Source organism: Suncus etruscus, chromosome 5 (assembly GCF_024139225.1).
Source record: "Suncus etruscus isolate mSunEtr1 chromosome 5, mSunEtr1.pri.cur, whole genome shotgun sequence".
Classification (NCBI taxonomy): Eukaryota; Metazoa; Chordata; class Mammalia; order Eulipotyphla; family Soricidae; genus Suncus; species Suncus etruscus.
Window position 1 is genome coordinate 76,353,589 of NC_064852.1, and position 21,292 is coordinate 76,374,880.

The 21,292-nt window shown below is 39.3% G+C and overlaps 1 protein-coding gene across 1 annotated transcript in view; it reads right to left on the bottom strand.

Annotated features, from left to right (window-relative positions):
- Positions 1-1,401: 1,401 nt before the first annotated feature.
- Positions 1,402-21,292, bottom strand: part of CD302 (CD302 molecule) — a 33,323-nt gene continuing 13,432 nt past the window's right edge. The window contains exons 3-7 of the mRNA XM_049772863.1: positions 20,933-21,043; positions 11,216-11,332; positions 10,445-10,618; positions 4,295-4,321; positions 1,402-1,807 (exon numbers count right to left, since the gene is read on the bottom strand). Of these exons, the coding sequence (XP_049628820.1) occupies positions 1,605-1,807; positions 4,295-4,321; positions 10,445-10,618; positions 11,216-11,332; positions 20,933-21,043 (632 nt within the window). The 3' untranslated portion in view covers positions 1,402-1,604. The remainder of the gene's footprint in view (positions 1,808-4,294; positions 4,322-10,444; positions 10,619-11,215; positions 11,333-20,932; positions 21,044-21,292) is intronic.

The window sequence follows — 21,292 nt, forward strand, 5'->3', positions numbered from 1 at the left end:
TATTGGTCTTCAGTTATAGTTCAGTAATGCCCTTTTGAGTTGGGAGATCATTTCTGAGGTCAGAAATATGGTCATAATCCCTGGCATTGCTGGATGCTCTAGCAGGAGTAGTCCCAGTCTCTGCTAGTCCCCTCAGAAACAAGAGTGATACTGATTGTGGTAAGAGGCTGTTATTTTTATTTATTTCTTTAGATAATTGATTTTTCCTGACTCTTAACTAGGTTCAAGATGAAGTTACATAAAACATAAGATAGTACAGCAGTTATGGTACTTGCCTTTGCACTTGACTGGCCCAAGTTCCATCTGGCATCCTTTTAAGAAAATTATCAATATATTTAAGCACCATGATTACAAACATGTTTGTAGTTGTGTTTCAGTTATTAAAAAAAAAAGTACACCCCCTTTCACCAGAGCAATTTTCCCACCATCAATGACTCCACCTCATTTCTCTCCCTACCATTATCATGATGGTTGTTGATGTAGTTATTTCTCTTAACTGCATGCATCAATCTTTGTGATAAGCTTCATAACATGGCTGGTCCTTTCAAACCTCATTTCTTATCTTTGGGTATTCTTATCTTACTATCTTTTATTTTTCTTAAATCCCACAGATGAGTGAGACATCTGTGTCTCACTCAGTATATAATAGTTTCCATGTCTGTCCATGTATAGGAAATCTTTATGACTTCATTTTTCCTGACAGCTGCATAGTATTCCATTATGTATATGTAACACTGCTTCTTTAGCCACTCATCTGTTGTCAGGCATCTGGAGTGTTTCCAGATTCTGGTTATTATAAATAGAGCTGCAGTGAACATAGGCATGCCGAGAGCATTTTTGTATTGTTTTTGTGTTCCTAGTGCATGAATGACCACTTACTGTTTGGAAAGCATGAGATACAGGAAAAACTAATATATATATGCTAAAAGATTTTTGTAAAGTCACTGCTTGGCAGGTATTTCATTACTAGCTTCCATAACTTTTCTGGTACAGCTACATTTTCTTTTGTTTTCTAAGAATTTAGAAATTTTTATTGAAATTGTTACTTGTGCTCAGTACCAAATTTTGTTGTTCACAATAGACTTTATAGAATTACATTCTAAAAGTAATGCGATTGTAAAAGTAGATGGATTGTGTATTTAAATCTGTAAACTTTTCTACATATAATAATGAAGATAAAATGAGTCATGCCAGAGTAGCCCAGCATAAGTGAATAGTAACTATGACATAAGGATGCACCTGGCAAAGTGATGTACTGAGCCACCCCCCCCCTTGGGCCTTTATATTTTTAAAAAGCAGATTTATACTTTATGTAAAATAGGCAGATTAAACTTTAAAAAAATTTTGAGTTTTTCTAATTCACATCAGATCAGCTAAGTAAGGAATGGAATAAAGCTTAAGTAAGACAAATAGATTAGGTTTTATTTCTATTTGATTTAAGCGTCAGGTGAGCGAGTCAGGGAAATAGTTAAAATACGACTTCTTTGATAAGTTTTATATTTATAATAAAGCTAAACGTTTTTTGTCATAATGTTACTAAGATATACATAAAAGCTGTATTATAATAAAGTCTTGCATGGGAAACACTCAAGAATTCAGAAATCTTAGTCAAATTGAACAGCATACTCATTTTCCTCTGCAATTACTAAAACACAGTCATCATTATAAGGTGATTGAGATGCAGTTGAAAAAACTGTGGTGTAGCCAGAATCCAAATTTCTTTTGTACAGGAACCAAATAATTGCTCCCAGAACTGTCAAAATTACTGTGCTAGCAATCACCAAGGCTGATATTAAAATATGGTTATCTGGGAAAAAAAAAAAAAAAGAACATGAGTAAGTCAGGTTTACTGGTTTCTAGAATGCATTTTAGGAAGAACAAGTTAATTTTACCATAAATATTTCTGCTGCAAAAATTTTTTTGCTTACAGTGATAATAGACTCGGATAGGCACACCCAGTAGTGGTCAGGAATCACTCCTGGTAAGTATAGGGGACTATATTTGGTGTTGGAGATTGAAACAGGGTGGGTCACATGCAAGACAAGTGCCCAATCCATTGTACTATTAACTCTGGCCCTGAGAAACAGATTGCACATTGTTTTTGGCTCAGGACTTAATTCTGTGGCTCTGCACTCAGGAATCACTCCTTGTACTTGGACCATATGGGATACAAAGGATCAAATTCAGGTTGACTTTGCAAGAAAAGTGCCCACTGTACTCTGGCTCTAGTTTAAGACATTGCTTATTTTGGTATTTCAAAATTCCAGGTGAAGCTTAGCATTCTAATATTTTAGATAGCAAAATGTGTTGCTCATTCTTAGCATTGGGAGGAAGTTAGGAAGGAGATGGCTCAAAGGGCTGGAGCTCTGCATGCAGGAGACCCCATTTTGATCCCTCTCATTGATTGTCCCTTAAGTACCAAGCCAGGAGTAGCTCCTGAAAGCTGTCAGGTGTGGCTCAATAAAAAGATTCTAAAATGAAAATTTTGTCTTGCCTGGTATTTCCTCTGTGACTCAAGACTTCAAATTCATATGTACTCTTTTTAAGAATAATGAATTTGGGGGCTGGAGAGTACAGGAGGTAATGAACTTGTTTCACATGCAACCAATCCTCATTCCAAGTCACTGGCATCACATGTCATACAAGCACTAAGAATCACTCCTGAATATTACCAGGTATGTTCAAAATTCCCCAATCTACATAAAATAGCTTTTAGAAATTATTTAGGTACTTGATATATTAATGAGGTCTAATGAATTGGCCTTGAGCATCTGATGTGCTTCCCCAAGAAAATAAAATAGCTCTGGCCCGGAGAGATAGCACAGCGGTGTTTGCCTTGCAATCAGTTGATCCAGGACCTAAGGACATTGGTTCAAATCCCGGTGTCCCATATGGTCCCCCGTGCCTGCCCGGAGCTATTTCTGAGTAGACAGCCAGGATTAACCCCTGAGTAACGCCGGGTGTGGCCCAAAAACCAAAAAAAAAAAAAAAAAAAAGAAAAAGAAAATAAAATAGATGTACTATTACAGAATCATCATTAACACCTTCATTTGGGGGGGGGGGGAGAGGGACACATACCTGGTAGTGCTCAAGGGTTACACTTGGCCCTCTGCTCAGAAATCACTCCTGGCAGTGCTATCACTGACCCTATCAACACCCTTTCAATCTGTTCAAAACCTTTGTGACTATAAGAAGTAGTCAATAAAAATGGAGAAGTACTTAGATTTAGATGAGGAAATGCTTTGGGGCAAGTATTTTATACCCAAAAGTATATGAAAAATCCAAAACTTTTCACATAAGTGAATTAAATTATCTTATTTCTAGATTGAAATTATTTGAGGACCAGAGAAGTTATGGCAACAACTATGCCATGTAGCAATGTGCAGAGCACCACTACGTGTGGGTCCTAACAGAATAATGTCCCCCCCCCAAAAAAAAAAAGAGATTTCAAATGTACACACATTTAAATACATGTAACAAACTTTCAGCTGGTATTTGTTGAGTGAGACCTAGATAATAAAAAGCATGGGGAACAAAGTCCAAATTCTGTTGGGCCTGGAGATGCACAAAGAGCTAGCTTGCAGGTTCTGCATTCAGTTCAAGGTTCAGTCCCCTACCCCATCTCAAGCACTCCAGGAAGGCCACACACACACACACACACACACACACACACACACACACACACACACACACACACACACACACATATGAGGTCCTGGGTTTCATCCCTGTCACCTTAAAAATGAGTGGTATATCTAGGGGAAAGGACAGTTGTACACACACACACACACACACACACACACACACACACACACACACGATGGGCATGAGCTGTTAATATTTTTGTTTTGGGATTCTAGGTTACATGCTTTGCTGGGGATCAAAGCCAGGTTGGCTGCATGCAAGATAAGCACCTTACCTCCTGGTTTTTATTTTTTGTTTTTTTCTTTTTGGTTTTTGGGCCACACCCCATGATACTCAGGGGTTACTTTTGGCTATGCACTCAGAAATCGCTCCTGGCTTGCTTGGGGGACCATATGGGACATGGGGATCGAACTGCAGTCTATCCTGGGTCAGCCATGTTCAAGGCAAACACCCTCCGCTGAGCCATCACTCCGGCCTGTTTTTTGTTTTGTTTTGTTTTTGTATCTTTGTATCCCCATCAATGATACTTTTAAAGTATAGACAGGTCTATTTGAAAGATTTGATGGCAGTGAGAAATAAGGTGATAAAAACAACAAATGCTTTCTTTTGGGTAAAAAAAAAAAATGTAATAAATAAGAGTCTTACTTACCTGATAAATACTTTGTTTCATATGGGCCTAAAAGAAAAAATAAAATTAATATTTAAGTATGCTTTTTTTAAAAAATAAAAACTGCCTTAAATACTCAAAGTACAAAATGAACCCTTTAATAACCTTTAGCATATTTCTACTGTTTGGCTAATTGTATTATCTGATTTAAAGTTTAAAAAAAAAAAAAAGATATGAGACTGGAGCAATTGGCCATTTGCCTGCACATGACTGACCTGGGTTTGATCTCTGGAATCCTGTATGGTTCCCCAAGTCTGCCAGGAGTATTTCTAAGAGCAGAGCTAAGAGTAACCCCTGAGCGCTGCCGGGTGTAAACCCCCCCCCAAAAAAAAAACAAACCACCACCACCACCACCAGCAACAACAAAATATTGTCTGGCAAATTACATTAATGAGCGGTAAAATAAGGAGCGCAAAGGGGCTGGAGAGAGTACAGCAGTTGCCTCGTATTAGTCAATATGGTTCAATCTTGGACATCCGATATGGCCTTCAAACAAAATGCCAGGAGTAAGCCTGGAGCACCTCCAGATATGTCTCCCAAACAAAAGCAGACAGAAATGATCAAGTAAAAGAAAATGATATTTTGGTTCACAGATTATTTAAAAAATACTGCACAATTACACAAATGTGATTTATCTTGTTAGATAGATTTGCTCAAGTGTATTTGAAATTCAACTAAAATTTTGTTTTTTATAATGCCACTCTAGGGCACAATGCTAAAAAAAATTGCTTTTAAAAACACATGAAGGCCAGAGCAATAGTACAACTGATAGGATGCTTGTCTGGTGCACAGCCAACCTAGGTTGGAACCCATAAAGTCCCCTGATTCTGCCAGTAGTAATTTCTGAGTGTGGAGCCAAGAGTAACACCTGAGCTTAGCTGGGTGCAGCCCCAAAACAAAACAAAACAAAACAGATAAACCCAACAAATAAATATGGAAATTTAATGCTACTATAAAACTGACAGATGAAAAAAATTTTATTTGGCAATGCTTACTCCTGGCTCTGTGCTCAAGAATTACTCCTGGTAGGGCTTGGGGAACCATATGATATTGCTAGGAATCAAAATTAGGTCAGCCTTGTACAAGGCAAGAGCCATACCTGATCTCTTTGGTGCTCAACACCAACAGATTTTAAATAATCACTGAAAAACTGCAGTGAAGAACCCTTCAACTGAAGGTTAAAAAGTGCAATTTGTGGGTGCTGGAGCAATAGCACAGCGGTAGGGCACTTGCCTTGCATGCAGCTGATCCAGGATTAACGGTGGTTTGAATCCCGGCATCCCATATGGTCCCTCAAGCCAGAAGCGATTTCTAAGCACATAGCCAGGAGTAACCCCTGAGCATCACCGGGTGTGGCAAAAAAAAAAAAAAAAAAAAAAAAGAAAGAAAGAAAGAAAAGAAAAGAAAAGAAAAAAGTGCAATCTGTGTATGTGTTGGGGCAGTAAGGAAACGTGATAATCAGGACTTACTCCTGGCTCAGAAATTGCTCCTGGCTGTCCTCTGGGGACCATATGGGGTTTTGGGGATCGAATCCAAGTCACCTCATGCAAAGCAACTGCCATATTACTCTCTCCAGCTCCCAAAGTGTAATTTAGGATGTAAAAAAACATAATCAGGCAGATACATAGTTTTGGTTCTTAAGTGAAAAAGGGAACAATGCTTGATGGAGATACTACAATTAGTAGTGCCTTTGCCTTACAAACACAGCCATCCTTGAATCAATCTCCAGCACAGCATATGGTTCATTTGTGTACCGCCAGGAGTGATTCCAGAGCATAGATAGGTATGACCCCTTTCCCAAATACCTTTTAGTTTGTTTTGGGGTCACACCTGATGGTTCTCCCGACTCTGTGCTCAGAATTCTCTTGATAGTGCTTGGGGCCATATGGGATGCCAGGGATTGAACCCAGGTCAATTGCATACAAGGCAAGCACTCTACCTATTGTACTATCACTCCTGTTCCCAAATACCTTTTTTAAATAAAATAGAACAAACCTAAACCTCAGTGTTTAACATCGAACTAATGTTTTGAGCAGGAAAATTTTGTAAAGGCAAAAGCATTCTGATGGATCAGAAGAAAGCATTTTACTCAGGAATAAATTATGAACTACAATGCAGTTTTTCTTTACCCAAACAAAGAATGATTGTTCTTGAAAAGAATCAAATTCTTTGTAAACATCACATTTTTATATTCATTATATTTTTGAAATCAATTATTCTTTACCACTTCCAATTTTCTAACAAATTGCATGCAGAAAGGCGAAAATAATGCCTTTAAACAACAGCAGAAAAAAATTTTTTCTGGGAAGTTTCTTCACTGTTAATAATTTTATTGTAGTAACTAGTAGAATATTACACTGGGAGAGCTAAAAGTTAATGCCTGCACATGGACACAGAATTGAGTCAAAACAAATCAATTTGAATCCAATTGTAATACTATGGTAACTCTTTACATGTATACTATCGTCAGAATGCAAATGTTAAATTGTATTTTTTATTATATATTTTATTTAAACACCTTGATTACATACATGATTGTGTATTTACAACCAACACATAAGAAATATTTCTAAAATCTTGAGTTTATTATTTGAACTCCAGTAAGCCTCACCTCTGTCATCTCTCATCTGTTCAGCATCCTGAACCAAATGACCTTCCAATGTACCAACCCTCGTTCTGCCTGCCATACTTAAATACATGTTCAGTTTTTTTTTATATAAAATCTTTATTTAAGCACCATGATTACAAGCATGATTGTAGTTGGGTTTCAGTCATAAACAAAACACCACCCTTCACCAGTGCAACATGTTCAGTTTTAATGTGTTTTGAATAATAAATTTTCAACTGTTAAAAAGTTATAACAGTTGGTCCATCTGGGAGCCGAAGAATAAAGTCCAACATTTCCCGTAACTTGGTATAAACGTGAAATCTATACAGAGTTACTCTTATACCAGTATTGCTTATAAAACAGATTTCACAGGTGGAAAATCAAACAATCAAATAACTAATATAGTGGGCAAAATTGTCACTCTATGAGGATATTCGAAAAGAGTTATAGATGTTAAGGGAATACATCTGAGATATACAAAAGATACATGTGACCCTTTTATGTTTTAAAAAGAAAAAAAAGAAAAAAAAGGGTATTTGAAGACAACAGGTGATATTTGAGTTTGAGACATGTTTTGTGGCATTACGGAACCCTATATTGTCCTTGAACTAAGGGTTTTGCTGAAGCTGATTCTGGTTATCATGCAACAGTCCATAGTTTGATGGGGGCATGAGGGGCCACCAAGCATGGGTCAACAGGCGTGTTGGTTGTAGTTATTTGTAGAGGCATGAGCTGGGGACCAAGAGGGTGTCTTTCAATGAGGAGCTGGATGGTGGTGTTGGGGCAGAAGGTCAGTCTTGGTGTCTACCCAGTTAGAAACTGAGAATAAAGAGGGTTGAATAAGGGGAAGATAATGGTTCAGAGTTTGGGTATGAGGAGGTAGGAGAGACACAGGGGTGAGGGGAGAGGCAATACATAAAACACTAGACAATAAAGGTAATTTGAGTGTTTTATCAAAATCTTGGGCATCCTGATTCTATTCCTAGGAACAGTCGAGGATCAAGAACGTTTTTAGATAATGCTTCAAAAAGTATATTTGTCACACAGGCACAAAACAGGGGGTCCAATATACATAGGGGAGAGGTTTCCCTCTTCTGCCCGCCCCCCAGGGCCCGAGTTGCCAGGGCCGACCATGAAGACCCGCCTGGCGTGGGGGGTTCCAGTCTCCTGGACCAAGTGTTCAGTCCAGGAGATCTGTAGCCCACTGTCTGACCATCGACCCTGACATACCAGAAAGAAAAAGGGACGGCTTCGGCCCCCAGATGCACCAACAATATTTTGTGGCACTGCTTCTCTTTTGGATAGGCACATTAAAAATGGGAAAATAATACATATGCAAACAAGTTCTTATCTAATAGAGATGGGGACACAAATTTGGTAATGTAATTAGGCCTTTTACCCTGAATATTGGCATAATGATTTGGCTCAGGCCTCAGAAAAATGGGCATCACCCACACACACCTGAACAATGGATATCATCTATGGAAACAACCACAATTGTCTTTAACATTACCAGGATCCAAGCCTCTACCAGAGAAGACCTATCACTGCTTTGGCATTGACTTACTCCAAAGAGTGCTCCCAACACCCAGGTGACTCAGCAATAGTCTGCATGCAGGGCAGATCGCTCCGCATTTAATGATATGCTGAAACTAGAGGATGCTCCACATCAGCCTGACATCGATGAAAGAAATGCACAGAAACCAGAGTCTTTAAATATAAGAGTCTGATACCAACAATAGCTAAAGTGTGAAAAAGTTTCACCGGCACCTTGAGAATGACTGGAGTTGGATAGACTGGTATGCCTGGAACCCAGAGTCTGTCTTATGCCAATAAACTTCTGAGGTAAGGCCTTTTTGTAATCAGGTCAAGGATTTTTTTTTCCATTTTCTCCATTTTTCTGGACCTATGCAAACATTGGCGATTGCCACTATCACACCTTTACTATATTTTTTTTACTCTTATCCTTTAAGGAAAAAAATACAACTTACTGAACTTAAAAACAAATTACTGTAGTAGAATGCCTGTCTCAAATACAGGCAGGGGATGGGAAGCGGGGAGGGGGTAATGTTGCACTGGTGAAGGGGGGTGTTCTGGTTATGACTGTAACCCAAATATGATCATGTTACTTAAATAAAAAATATATTTATAAAAAAAAAGTTATAACAGTTAAAAAGTTCATGACCGAGTTTAAGTCATACAATATCCAACACTCAACCTTTTACCAGTGCGCTTTTTTTAATACGGTAATTTCTTTATTTAAACACTATGATTACAAACATGATTGTAGTTGGGTTTCAGTCATAAAAAGAACACCCCCCCTTCACCGTGCAACCTTCTCATCAATGCCCCCATCTCTTTCCTCCCCACCCCCACCTGTATTCCAGACAGGCTTTCAACATCCCTCACTCAATGATATTGTTATATAGTTCTCAGTGTAGTTATTTCTCAAACTGCACTCACCACTCTTTGTAGTGAACTTCATATCTTGAGCCGGTCCTTCTAGCCCTCATAACTGGGAATTATTTCAATGTCTTTAATTTTTCTTAAAACCCATAGATAAGTGAGACTATTCTGTGTGTCTCTCTCTCCCTCTGACTAATTTCACTCAGCATAACAGATTCCATGTACATCCATGTATAGAAAAATTTCATGACTTCATCTCTCCTGACGGCTGAATAATATTTCACCAGTGCACATTTCCAGCCACCAATGTCCCATTTCCCTCCCATCCTTCCATGACTATGGCAGACATTTCTCATCACTCTCTTTTCTCTCTTCTCTCTCACTCTCTCTACACCCCTCCACTCCCATTTCCCCCCTTCCTTTTAGATACTGATTTGCAATATTACTGAAGGGGTACCACTTTATCTCCTTTCAGCACCCAGTTCTTGTCCAGAGTATAATTTCTATCATTGTCATAGTGGTCCCTTCTCCCTAATTGCACTCTCCATTCTGTGGCAAGCTTCCTACCAGGGACCAGGCTTCCTGGACCTCGTCTTTATTGTCTTTGGGTATTATTACCATATTTTTTAATCATTCTATGTCTTTCTCCCTCTGACTCATTTCACTCTGTATAATTCCATATCCACAAATAAACAAATTCATAACTTAATTTTCCTAATACCTGCATGGTATACCTTGTGTAGACATATATATATATATACATATATACATACAACAGTTTATCTACTGTTTTGTTATCAGACATGGGTTATTTACAGATTCTGACTATTGTGAATAGTGCTGCAATGAACATAGTGCAGATGCTTTATCATAGCAGAAATATTTGATCTCTTGTTCACTCAAGAAATAGAGCAAAAGGAATAAATGTCTGCCTGATTCTTGTGATCTGGCCCTAATTCTAAATGTCAAAGAATTACACATTTAACATCAAGCAATTTGGGAGCAAACCATAGTGTCTACTATTTTTTTTGGCACAAATAGAAAAGAAAATCATCTTAGAACCAGTGCTACTTTTACCACTCCCCTTTGAACAGAAAGAAGCTTTTAATAATACTTACTCGCTGTTTTGCAAAGGGTTCCTTCTAGAGATGAAACTTCACAATTGCCCTTTTTCCATTCACCTGTCTTGGTGTGCAAAAAGGCACAGGTGTCAACCAGATCTTCACCATCTTCTTGATCTGTCCACTTATCAAATGTCACATTTGAGTTATCGAACCACTTGAAACTTGCATCTGTTGGTTGAGGCATATTTTCAACATTTATGACAATATAAAAGGAATTAAAAGTTCAAAAGGCCTCGTAACATTCTAGAAGTAGAAATTAACTATGGCGTGCCTTTCTAAACTTTTGGTTGTGGGATTTAAGTTTAAAAGGAAAGAAATGTCCTATGTACTGACATTAGAGGCAGTGAGTGATTCAAGGAGTTTTGAAGAAGATCCCACTTTTTTTATGATCCCACTTTTGTAAAGAAAATATTACATTTTTGGGGTAATAATTGGGAAAAATAATGAATAGTAAACTTACTACATTTTGAAAGTATGTACTTTCTATTAATGATTGGCATTAATACTAGATTTTGTGAGACTATTATAAAAATATGGAGTCTACACATTTTAATCCAGACAAAAGAATCAACTTTGAATATTGTGAAAACATTGAATTGATTAGGAAAAAATGTGTTTCAAGCCAGTGGTACACATTCAAGTAATAAAATCTGGAGATCACAGAAAATATCAACTTGAACCAGAGTGTTGAAAGATTTTAAAGCACAACATCAGTTTTACTAACTTTAAGAAAAAATTACATAGTTCAAAATAAAGATCACTTACCATCTGTGTCAAAAAACATGCCCAGTAGAATATCATCAGTGCCTTTCCATTGGTTTTTCAAAGTATCCAATATAAAAGTATTTTCTGCTTCATTATGTATGCTCACCATGTCTGCTCCTGAAATTATTTTAGGAAGTAATTATGTTTCTAGAGTCAATAAAAAATCAAATGAAGCATATGCACTTTGACATTTAAAAACACTTAAATATTGAGAATACTGTAAGTTTCTGAGGAGACTATGTCCAAATAAAATGATAACAATGAATACAATGGTTTTATACTCATTCATCTTGATTTGGTGATATATTCAGTTCTAAGCAAATGGGTAATAAAGCATCATGGAAAAGCTTAAATAATAAAACATACTTTCTAGAGGGGGACCCAGAGTGGTAGCACAGTGGGTAGGGCATTTGACCCAGGCTTCGATCCAGGCATTCCATTTGGTCCCTTAGCACTACCAGGAGCATTTCCTGAGTGTAGAGCCAGGGGTGACTCCTGAGCACCCCAGGTGTGGCCCCAAAACAAAAACACTTGCTAGGGGCAAGAGGTGTGGCTCCAATGAGCTCTGGGTAGGACATACCCACTCCCCAATCAGCAACACTAGGAATAGCCCCTTACAATATTTTCTTCTTAAGGCACACTTTCTGAACTTCTCAAGATTCCTTTTTCCAACTTTTCTTTCTCATGCCCTTCGTCCCCAAGTTCATAAGTACGGCGGGAGGAAAAGTTCTTTTTTTTTGGGGGGGTCCACACTCGGCAGCTCTCAGGGGTTACTCCTGGCTCTGTGCCCAGATATTGCTCCTGGCAGGTGCAGGGGACCATATGGGATGCTGGGATTCAAACCACCAGTGGTCCTGGGTTGGCCGCTTGCAAGGCAAACACCCTACCGCTGCCCTATCTCTCCTGGGAAGAAAAGTTCTAAACATGCCTTAGATAGCTAAAAAGTAAGAACCAGGACACCTTGATGAAACAGTCCCAAGACCCAGCAAAATTCAAGATACAAGTCTCCCCAACCTGCTTACCTATAGGGCCTTTATGTGCCAGAAATCTTAGGCCCATGTGTTTCCAGATTGTTTTCTGTGATTAGAATCAGAAAAGTTCTGGTAAGCAAAACTGACTTATAAAGGACATTCTTCTCTTCTCGGATAGTTGCTTTTCCGACTCTTTTTTTTTTTTGGTTTTTGAGTCACACCCAGCAGCGCTCAGGGATTACTCCTGGCTCTATGCTCAGAAATCGCTTCTGGCAGGCTTGGGGGACCATATGGGCCATATGAGATGCTGGGATTCAAACCACTGTCCTTCTGCATGCAAGGCAAATATCCTACCTCCATGCTATTTCTCCAGCCCCTTTTCCTGATTCTTAATGAGGTTCAAGATTAAGGCACATAGGAACCAAGATAATACTGCACTTAGGGTGCTTGCCTTGCACTTGAGTGGCCCAAGTTCCATCCATGGCATCCTTATTTGCTGCCCTGAGCTACTTCAGAAGTGATCTCTTAGCACAGAGCTAAGAATAAGTCCCGATTGGAAAAACAAACAAATACAAAACAAAAAAGGCACTACAGCAACATATACATTATATCTCAAATTAACTTTGTCCTATCCATAAGTGATTTAATATCTTGCAAGTATTGGTAGTTCACTTTGCCAAGACACATTTAACCTTGTTTCTTGCCCAAAAAGTTTTCTTAGAAATAAAATGTTCAGGGCACAACAGGTAGGGTGTTTGCCTTGCTCTTGGCCAACCTGGACTGACCCGGGTTTGATCCCAGGTATCCCATTAGTCCCCCGAGCCTGCCAGGTCCCCCGAGTCTGCCAGGTGCAATTTCTGAGTGTAGAGCACAGACAGGTGTGGCCCATTTAAAACAAAAAGAAAAAGAAGTAAAATGCTCATTTTACTCTATTAGTTGGAGCAAATGTTAATAGATCTAGTTTGTTTCATGATATTGTATATAAGTAAAATTCATCAAATGATGATTTTTATTAGCAACAAGAAGTCTGGTATCTATGTACTGGGGAAAATATAAAGAAATAACAGAAAATTTCTTTTCAGCTATATTCAGCTAAATAAGGATTATAACAATGTTCCTAAGAAACATGACTTTAGTCTTAGTAATTTAAGAAGTAATTATTTTCCAGATGTTGCTGAGGTGTATAAAATATGTATGTACATTTATTTTGTTATTTTGCTTTATTTTGGGGTCACTCCTGTTGAGCTCAGGGCTTATTTCTGGATCTATGCTCAGTGATCACTCCTGGTGGGGCTTAGGGGACCATAGGCAGTGCCCGGGATTGAACTGAGTTAGCTGTGTGCAAGACAAGCGCCTAAATTCCAGTACTCTCCACTCTGTAAACACTTTTCAAAGTCAACTTTGTACATTGTTAGCTACAACTAACTCCAATACATAGAGAGATGAAGTCTTTTCCATTATTACATTTCATTGTTCGCGGTCTCCCCAAAGCATTCTGACTTAAAAGCTCCTGAAAATTTCCCTCTAGTTTCCTAGAATAGTGATCCTTCAACTTCAGGGTTGAAGAAATCTCCTGAAGTCTTTTAATACTGACTTCTGGGATGTCTGAGAGCAATATAGGGGCTAAGGCATTTGACTTGCACTTGGCAGACTTAGTTTGATCTCTGACACTACATATGGTATATGGTTCTCCAAGTACTGTCTTGTGCCCTAGACACTACTGGGTATGGCAAAGAAAACTCCAAACAAAACAAAACAAAAAGGAATAAGGTAATAGTATTTATTTCATTATTCCAAATCAATTTTTAATAATAAAAATTTAACAGTTAGATAGACAGGAGAAATAGCTCTTGAGATGGGGAGGTGGTTTAATGAGCTGTATTCCTGCTGTGTATGTGGGAGTATCAAGTTCAATCTCTAGCACTGTGAAATGGTGGGTTGTATGTTCCACAATCCTCAGAGAGGGACCAGGATCCCCATACCCCTAGTCCAGGTAGGACAAGAAACGCAGGTCCAACAGCAATTCTGATGCAGAAAATAACCCACACACAATTGGGAAGGAATAGCAGGCCAAAAACTCACACCGCAAGCTATTCACCCACAAGCCAGTCGCTCCACCACAGGGAACCACAAGCCAAGATAGCAGCTGCATTTCCTGGCCTCCAAAGTAGCCTTTTTTGGGAAAAACAAAACCCATCACAAAGGGAGGGGGAAAAGCCAGATGAGGAGGCAATGGGGGAACATCTTTTTCATATGTAAATCAAAGGAACCAATCGAGAGAGATCTAATTGGAAGGCAATATGAGGACCAATTCAAAGGCTTCTACCAATTCAAAGGCCTTTACAGCACCACATGGTCTCCCCCAGACACTTTTGGTTGGGACTCCCCCACCCAAGGTACATCATCTCTACTTCATGGATCCTTAATATTTTCTGCTGAGGTTGTAATCGGGTCTGCTCAAATGGGCATGATTATTAATGTTCATCACAAGCTTATAGCACTGAACAACTAACTAGAAATAATAAGCAATACAAAAGTATTTATTTCATTTATAGCATAATTACCTGGTAGAATATTATATAGTTTCTTTTCTTTTCTTTTTTTTGTTGTTTTGTTTTGTTTTTGGGTCACACCCAGCAGCGCTCAGGAGTTACACCTGGCTCTATGCTCAGAAATCGCCCCTGGCAGACACAGGGGACCATATGGGATGCCAGGATTCAATCCACCGTTCTTCTGCATGAAAGGCAAATGCCTTACCTCCATGCTATCTCTCCAGCCCCATGTTGTATAGTTTCAAAGAAATAAGTCTTTATTTACTATCATGGGAAGAATTCTCTCTCTCTCTTCTCTTTCTCTTTTTTTTTTTCTCTCTCTCTCTCTCTCCTTTTTCTTTTTGGATTTTGGCTACTCCTGTTTCTGCACTCAAGAATCATGCCTGGCAATGCTCAGGTAACTACAGTATTTTCCGGCATATAAGACCTTTTAACCCATGAAAAACTCTTAAAAGTCGGGGGTCATCTTATACACCGGTATACAGCATGCTGAAACTTACTTTAATTTCAGGGATCCACTCCCCTCTTACTGCCACATCCCATCCACCTGCCAGGCGTCATCACTCAGTTCTTTGCTTGTCCTGATTAATCTTTCAGGGCACACAGAAGAACTGAGTTACCGGGTGCTGCATTCCATCCAGCTGCCAGGTGTCATTGCTGGTATGCGGCTTTTGGTGCTCAGTCCTCTGCTTGTCCTGATAAATCTTTCAGGGCACACAGAGAAGCTGAATTACCAAGTACGCATCTCATCCAGCTGCTGGGTATGGGGCTTTCTGATGCTCAGTCCTCTGTTCAGCTTTTATGGGACACAGAGGAGACTCTCTGTCTCCCTCTAGCTCTCCTATCACTGCACCCCAGTCAGCAGCTTTTAGAAGAGATCCCTCTCCCTGCTTTCAATGTAGATCACAATTAAAAAATCACAGTCACTTACTACAAATGACAAATATAAAATGATTGTTGGCACTCCAAAGTCTAGCTTTATTAAAGATATACTGTTAACCTTTGAGGGTTCTACTGTTTTTCTCTTATGTTTTTTAATTTCCATTTGGTGTGTGTTAAAAGAGAGGTAGTCTTGGGGCCAGAGAGGTGATGCTAGAGGTAAGGCGTCTGCCTTGCAAGTGCTAGCCTAGGACGGACAGTGGTTCGATTCCCCAGCATCCCATATGGTCCCCCCAAGCCAGGGGTGATTTCTTCTTTCCTTCAAACAGAACCACATCTTTGTTTGTTTGTTTGTTTGTTTTTGGGCCACACCTGGCGATGCTCAGGGGTTACTCCTGGCTGTCTGCTCAGAAATAGCACCTGGCAGGCACGGGGGACCATATGGGACACTGGGATTCTAACCAACCACCTTTGGTCCTGGATCAGCTGCTTGCAAGGCAAACGCCGCTGTGCTATCTCTCCGCGCCCAGAAAGAACCACATCTTATTCCACCTCACAAACTTGAGAGGGAAATAATGGAGGTTACCAAGACCAAACAGTCATATGAACATTGAGTAGAAATAAAAAATGATCAGACTTAGATACCAAATCCAAAGCCAATGACAACAGGGTCGATACCCAATCTACAACAAGCTAGACAAAGGGGGGACCACTTATACTAGCAGCCCCGGGGAGCAAAGAAGGAGGATATGGGATGCATGCTGGGAATGGGGTGGGTGGGGGGAAGAGGGAGGACAACATTGGTGGTAGGAATGCCCCTGATTCAATGTCACTATATACCCAAAATTTTACTGTGAATGATTTGTAATCACTTTGGTCAAAACAAAAATTATATATATAAAAAATGAAATAGCTTAATTTGTTAATTAATGCAAAGGCAGGAGTCAGCAAGGTTCTTTTTATTGTTGCTACTTGGTTTTCTTGGCCTCCCCAGAGTTGCTCTTTTGTAGGCCTCCAGGATATCCCAAGGACACTCAGTGCAGGGTGGCTCAGAGAGCTGAGTATTCTCTTGGTGGTGCTGAGGGTCTTCAGGGTTACACCCAGTGGTGTGGGCATACAGGACCCTATATTTTTAAAGGCTCTAGAATTATTTTCTATTTTGTCCTGCTTTTTGTTTGTTTGCTTGTTTAAGGGAACACAAAATTAGCAGAGTTCAGACCTTACTCCTGGCAGACTCGGGGACCACACTGGGTATTAGAAATTGAACCTATGTGCATTGGGTGAAAAAAAAGTCAGAACTAAATAACCCAAGTCAAAGTCAATGACAATAGAATCAAGAGTTCCAAACTACGCGCCTGGAGAGATAGCACAGCGGCGTTTGCCTTGCAAGCAGCCGATCCAGGACCTAAGGTGGTTGGTTTGAATCCCGGTGTCCCATATGGTTCCCCGTGCCTGCCAGGAGCTATTTCTGAGCAGACAGCCAGGAGTAACCCCTGAGCACCGCTGGGTGTGCCCCCCCCAAAAAAAAAGAGTTCCAAACTACAATAATTGAAACTTAAATTATACCTGTTACACTGGTATATCAGAGGGCTAAGGGGTGAGGTATGGGAAGCATCCTGGGAACTTTGGTGAAGGGAGGTCAACACTGGTTGTGGGAATGGCCCTAATTCACTGTCACTATATGCCTGAAATACAACTATGAAGGACTAGTAATTCACAGTGGTTTCAATAAAAATTTAAAGAAAAAAATTTAAAAAATTGAACCTAAGGGGCCGGAGAGATAGCATGGAGGTAAGGCGTTTGCCTTTCATGCAGAAGGTCATCGGTTCGAATCCTGGCGTCCCATATGGTCCCCCGTGCCTGCCAGGAGCAATTTCTGAGCATGGAGCCAGGAGTAACCCCTGAGCACTGCCGGGTGTGACCCCCCCAAAAAAAAATTGAACCTAGGTCTGTGGAGTACAAGACAAATCCTTACTCTGTACTATCTATGTGACCTCAAGGATGATTTTCTGATCAGTTTCATATACTGTCACATCCTGTCTGGTAAGTATTAGTCTTTTCATTTGCTTTATCCTAAAACCTACTTGTGAAATGTGACCAAAATACCACTCTGAAACAATCTGCAAGGGAAATATTTAACCAAGTTACTGTGTAGGCATAAGTGTTTAGAGATGAGGTTTTCATCCTTTTATCTGACCTTGTGGTAGTGAATGGAACTTTAATGACTTTTAGCATTGTAATCTAATTAAATACTGCATAAACTTAAATTACTTTGTCAGACAAATAAGACAGGTTTCCATTTTCTGTAACAAATGACAGGTCTAAGTCCCAGAAGAATGTGTGTGTTCAAGCACATTATTTTCCCAATGCATTACCGCTGACACTACCTGCTGAGATAAAATTTAGGTCTTTAATTCTTTTTATGGCTAGTGACAAAGCTCATAAATCACCAAAAAAGGAAACCTGGAAAATACTTATTTGTTCTGTTATAATGATAATAGATAACTTAAATGTAAATGTTGCTAAATACATTCAGCTTCACAATTATTTTCTCCAAAATAGTAACAAAAATAAATAGAGATAACCATATAGCACAACACAAAGCACTGGGAATAGTTGCAAATAAAGTTCTCTGCAACACAAAAGGTAATCAGTCATTTAATTCCAATACCTAGAATAGGTTTAAGATATTATTTTTATTTTTGTGTGTATGTTTTATAGATTTTATTCCAGGACTTCTTGAGCTTTTCTTTATACACTGCAAACATTAAATTCAAGTCTATCTACTAGACTACGATACTATGTTTTGTCAAAATTAACAGTTCAGCTAATTATTATGACTCAGCAATGAGATGATTATTTTTAAGTGGAAGTAGTTGTGTATCCTTATCAAGAAAATTGTGAGATAAGAAATGTAAGCAAGGACTAGAGAGATAATATAAGAGATAAGACACTTGCCTTGTACACCATCACCCGGTTTCAGTCCTAGGCACCACATATGGTCCCCTAAGCCTTACCAGAAGTAAACCATGAGCACAGGAAGGTATGGCCTCCAACCAAAGCAACAATAGAAAAAATGTAAGCAAAATATTTAAAAGTTGAAGTAAGACAAATTGAATTGATAAAATTTTAACTGGGTAAAACAATTTTAGACACAATGTAAATTTTATAAGCAAATTTATATGCTTAATTTCAAATTCCTAAATGCTTTCTCTAGGCAAGTAGAATTAGTGGAATTTGAAAAAAATTGAAAAAATAAGGCCACAAAATTTGCTCAAACAATAATAAAAAACACCTTAAAAAGTCAAGAACCTGGGGCCGAGAGATAGCATGGAGGTAGGGCATTTGACTTGCATGCAGAAAGATGGTGGTTCGAATCCCAGCATCCCATATGGTCCTCCGAGCCTGCCAGGAGTGATTTTTGAGCATAGAACCAGGAGTAACCCCTTAGCACTGCCAGGTGTGACCCAAAAACAAAACAAAAGAAAACAAAAAATTAGTCCAGAACCAGAGCCAAAGAGATAGGTAGGTAGGACTTCTGCCTTTTAGGTGACTGACCAAGTTTCATCACAGATGGTCCCCCAAGCATGGTTAGGAATGATCCCTGAGTGTTTGGCCAGGAATAAGCCTTGAGCACTGGCCCAAAAAATAATAAAAGAAACAAACAAAAAATATCAAGCCTTTTTGAGGAGGACCTCAAATCAACTTTAATGTAATGGTAATGGAAATTAAGCAATCACTGAAAGAAATTTCAATCAACTCGAGGAAGAATTGATTCAGAATATAAAAGAATCTATAAAAATGTAATTGAAGGAGTCCAAGAGTATAACAGCAAGTCACAGCACCAGAATTCTGAACCTTGAAGACAAAAATACAAGCCAGCAGCAATAATTAAGTGGCAAAAGAAATGTAAAAGAATGAAAGAGAATGTTGATGAAATTTTTTCCAAATTATAGAAATATCAGGACAGAAAAGACAGAAAGAGAAAGAATAACTGGTGAAAGGAAAAATATCTGAGACCTTTTCTAGTTTCTGGAGAGAAGCTTCTGAACAGATTCAAGAAGTCCAAAAAGTTCCAAACAAAATAGACTACCAGAACAATACCAAAACACACAGTAATCCAGAATAGAGTTATTAAGAACTCTAGTTCTAAAATCAGCCCAGACCTTGGTTTGTTTTTAAGAATCTAATAATACCAAGCCTCAGAATTTTGTTGAGATAAATTCAGGTAGACCAGGTGGCATGCTTGATTAATCACAGTACTTTGCATCTTATGAACACATTGATTTGCCCCTACTCTTGCCCCCACTCTTCACTCTGTAACGGACAGTGCTGATTGAAACTGTTTTCCAAGTCAACAGTAAAACATAATGTATATATCAGTCCCACTGCCTATGCCATGTACTGAGAACAAAACATTGTCCCTTTTGAATAAGACCCCAGTAAAAATGATTCTTTGATGACAGAACCAAAGAAGTGCTTCAACAAATTGATCATACATACTATGCATACAGTATTTAATATCAGGCTCCACAGAGTCACCCAAACACTATATGGAGCAACCTTTGAGCTCTGAACTGGGAGTATTCCCAAACACTGTAGGTATAGCCCCAAAACTAAAAAGAAAGAGTGACAAAATCATTTTGTTTCTGGTACTATTTTTTTTGTTTTTTTGTTTTTTTGTTTTTGGGCCACACCCGTTTGACGCTCAAGGGTTAATCCTGGCTATGTGCTCAGAAATCGCCCCTGGCTTGGGGGGACCATATGGGATGCCGGGGGATCGAACCGCGGTCCTTCCTTGGCTAGCGCTTGCAAGGCAGACACCTTACCTCCAGCGCCACCTACCCGGCCCCTTCTGGTACTATTTTTGAGTCACATCCAGTTGTGTTCAGGACTTAATCCTGATTTCTGCACTCAGTGATCCTTCCTGGAGCTGCTGATCACTAGCATTCCATCATATGGGATCAAACTCAAGTTAGCTGAATGCAAGGCTAGCACCCTGCCTGCTATACTATCACCAGCCCCAACAAAATCTTTTTAAAAAATAGTTATATCATATATATATGGAGCCAGAGTGATGGCACAACAGTAGGGCATTTGCCTTGCATGCGGCTGACCGAGGACGGACCTCAGTTCAACCCCTGGTGACCTAAATGGTTCCCTAAGCCAGGAGTGATTTCTGAGCGCATAGTCAGGAATAACCCTTGAGCATCACTGGGTATAGCCCCCAAATAGAAAAAAAAAAAGTTATATTAGTTACATTAGTTATTCATATTTGGCAGGGAGGGGGGACAGAAAAAGAGCAAGTTTCTTACCATGGGCAGTGCATTGACTTCTGACGTCCTCTATGCTTTCTATTTTTACAGCTTCTTGAATAAAAAGGTAACAACTGTCTTGGAACTGAATCCATGTGGTTGAAGGACAGTCTATGTGAAGAAAGAAAAGCATTATCAATAATTTAAGGGTAACAGTTGCACATTCCAGGGACGGAAGAATTGCACAGTGGCATAGAGTGCCTGCCCTGCAAGCATGTGCTCATGACTTGAAAAGACTCAGTGTTCCATATGCACCACACTCCTAGCACTGCAAATAAGATGGTCCCCCAAGCTTCACTACAGCCAGCTGTGTGTATGGTAGCATTAAAGGGGTGACCCCCAGTCACTGAAACAATGTGC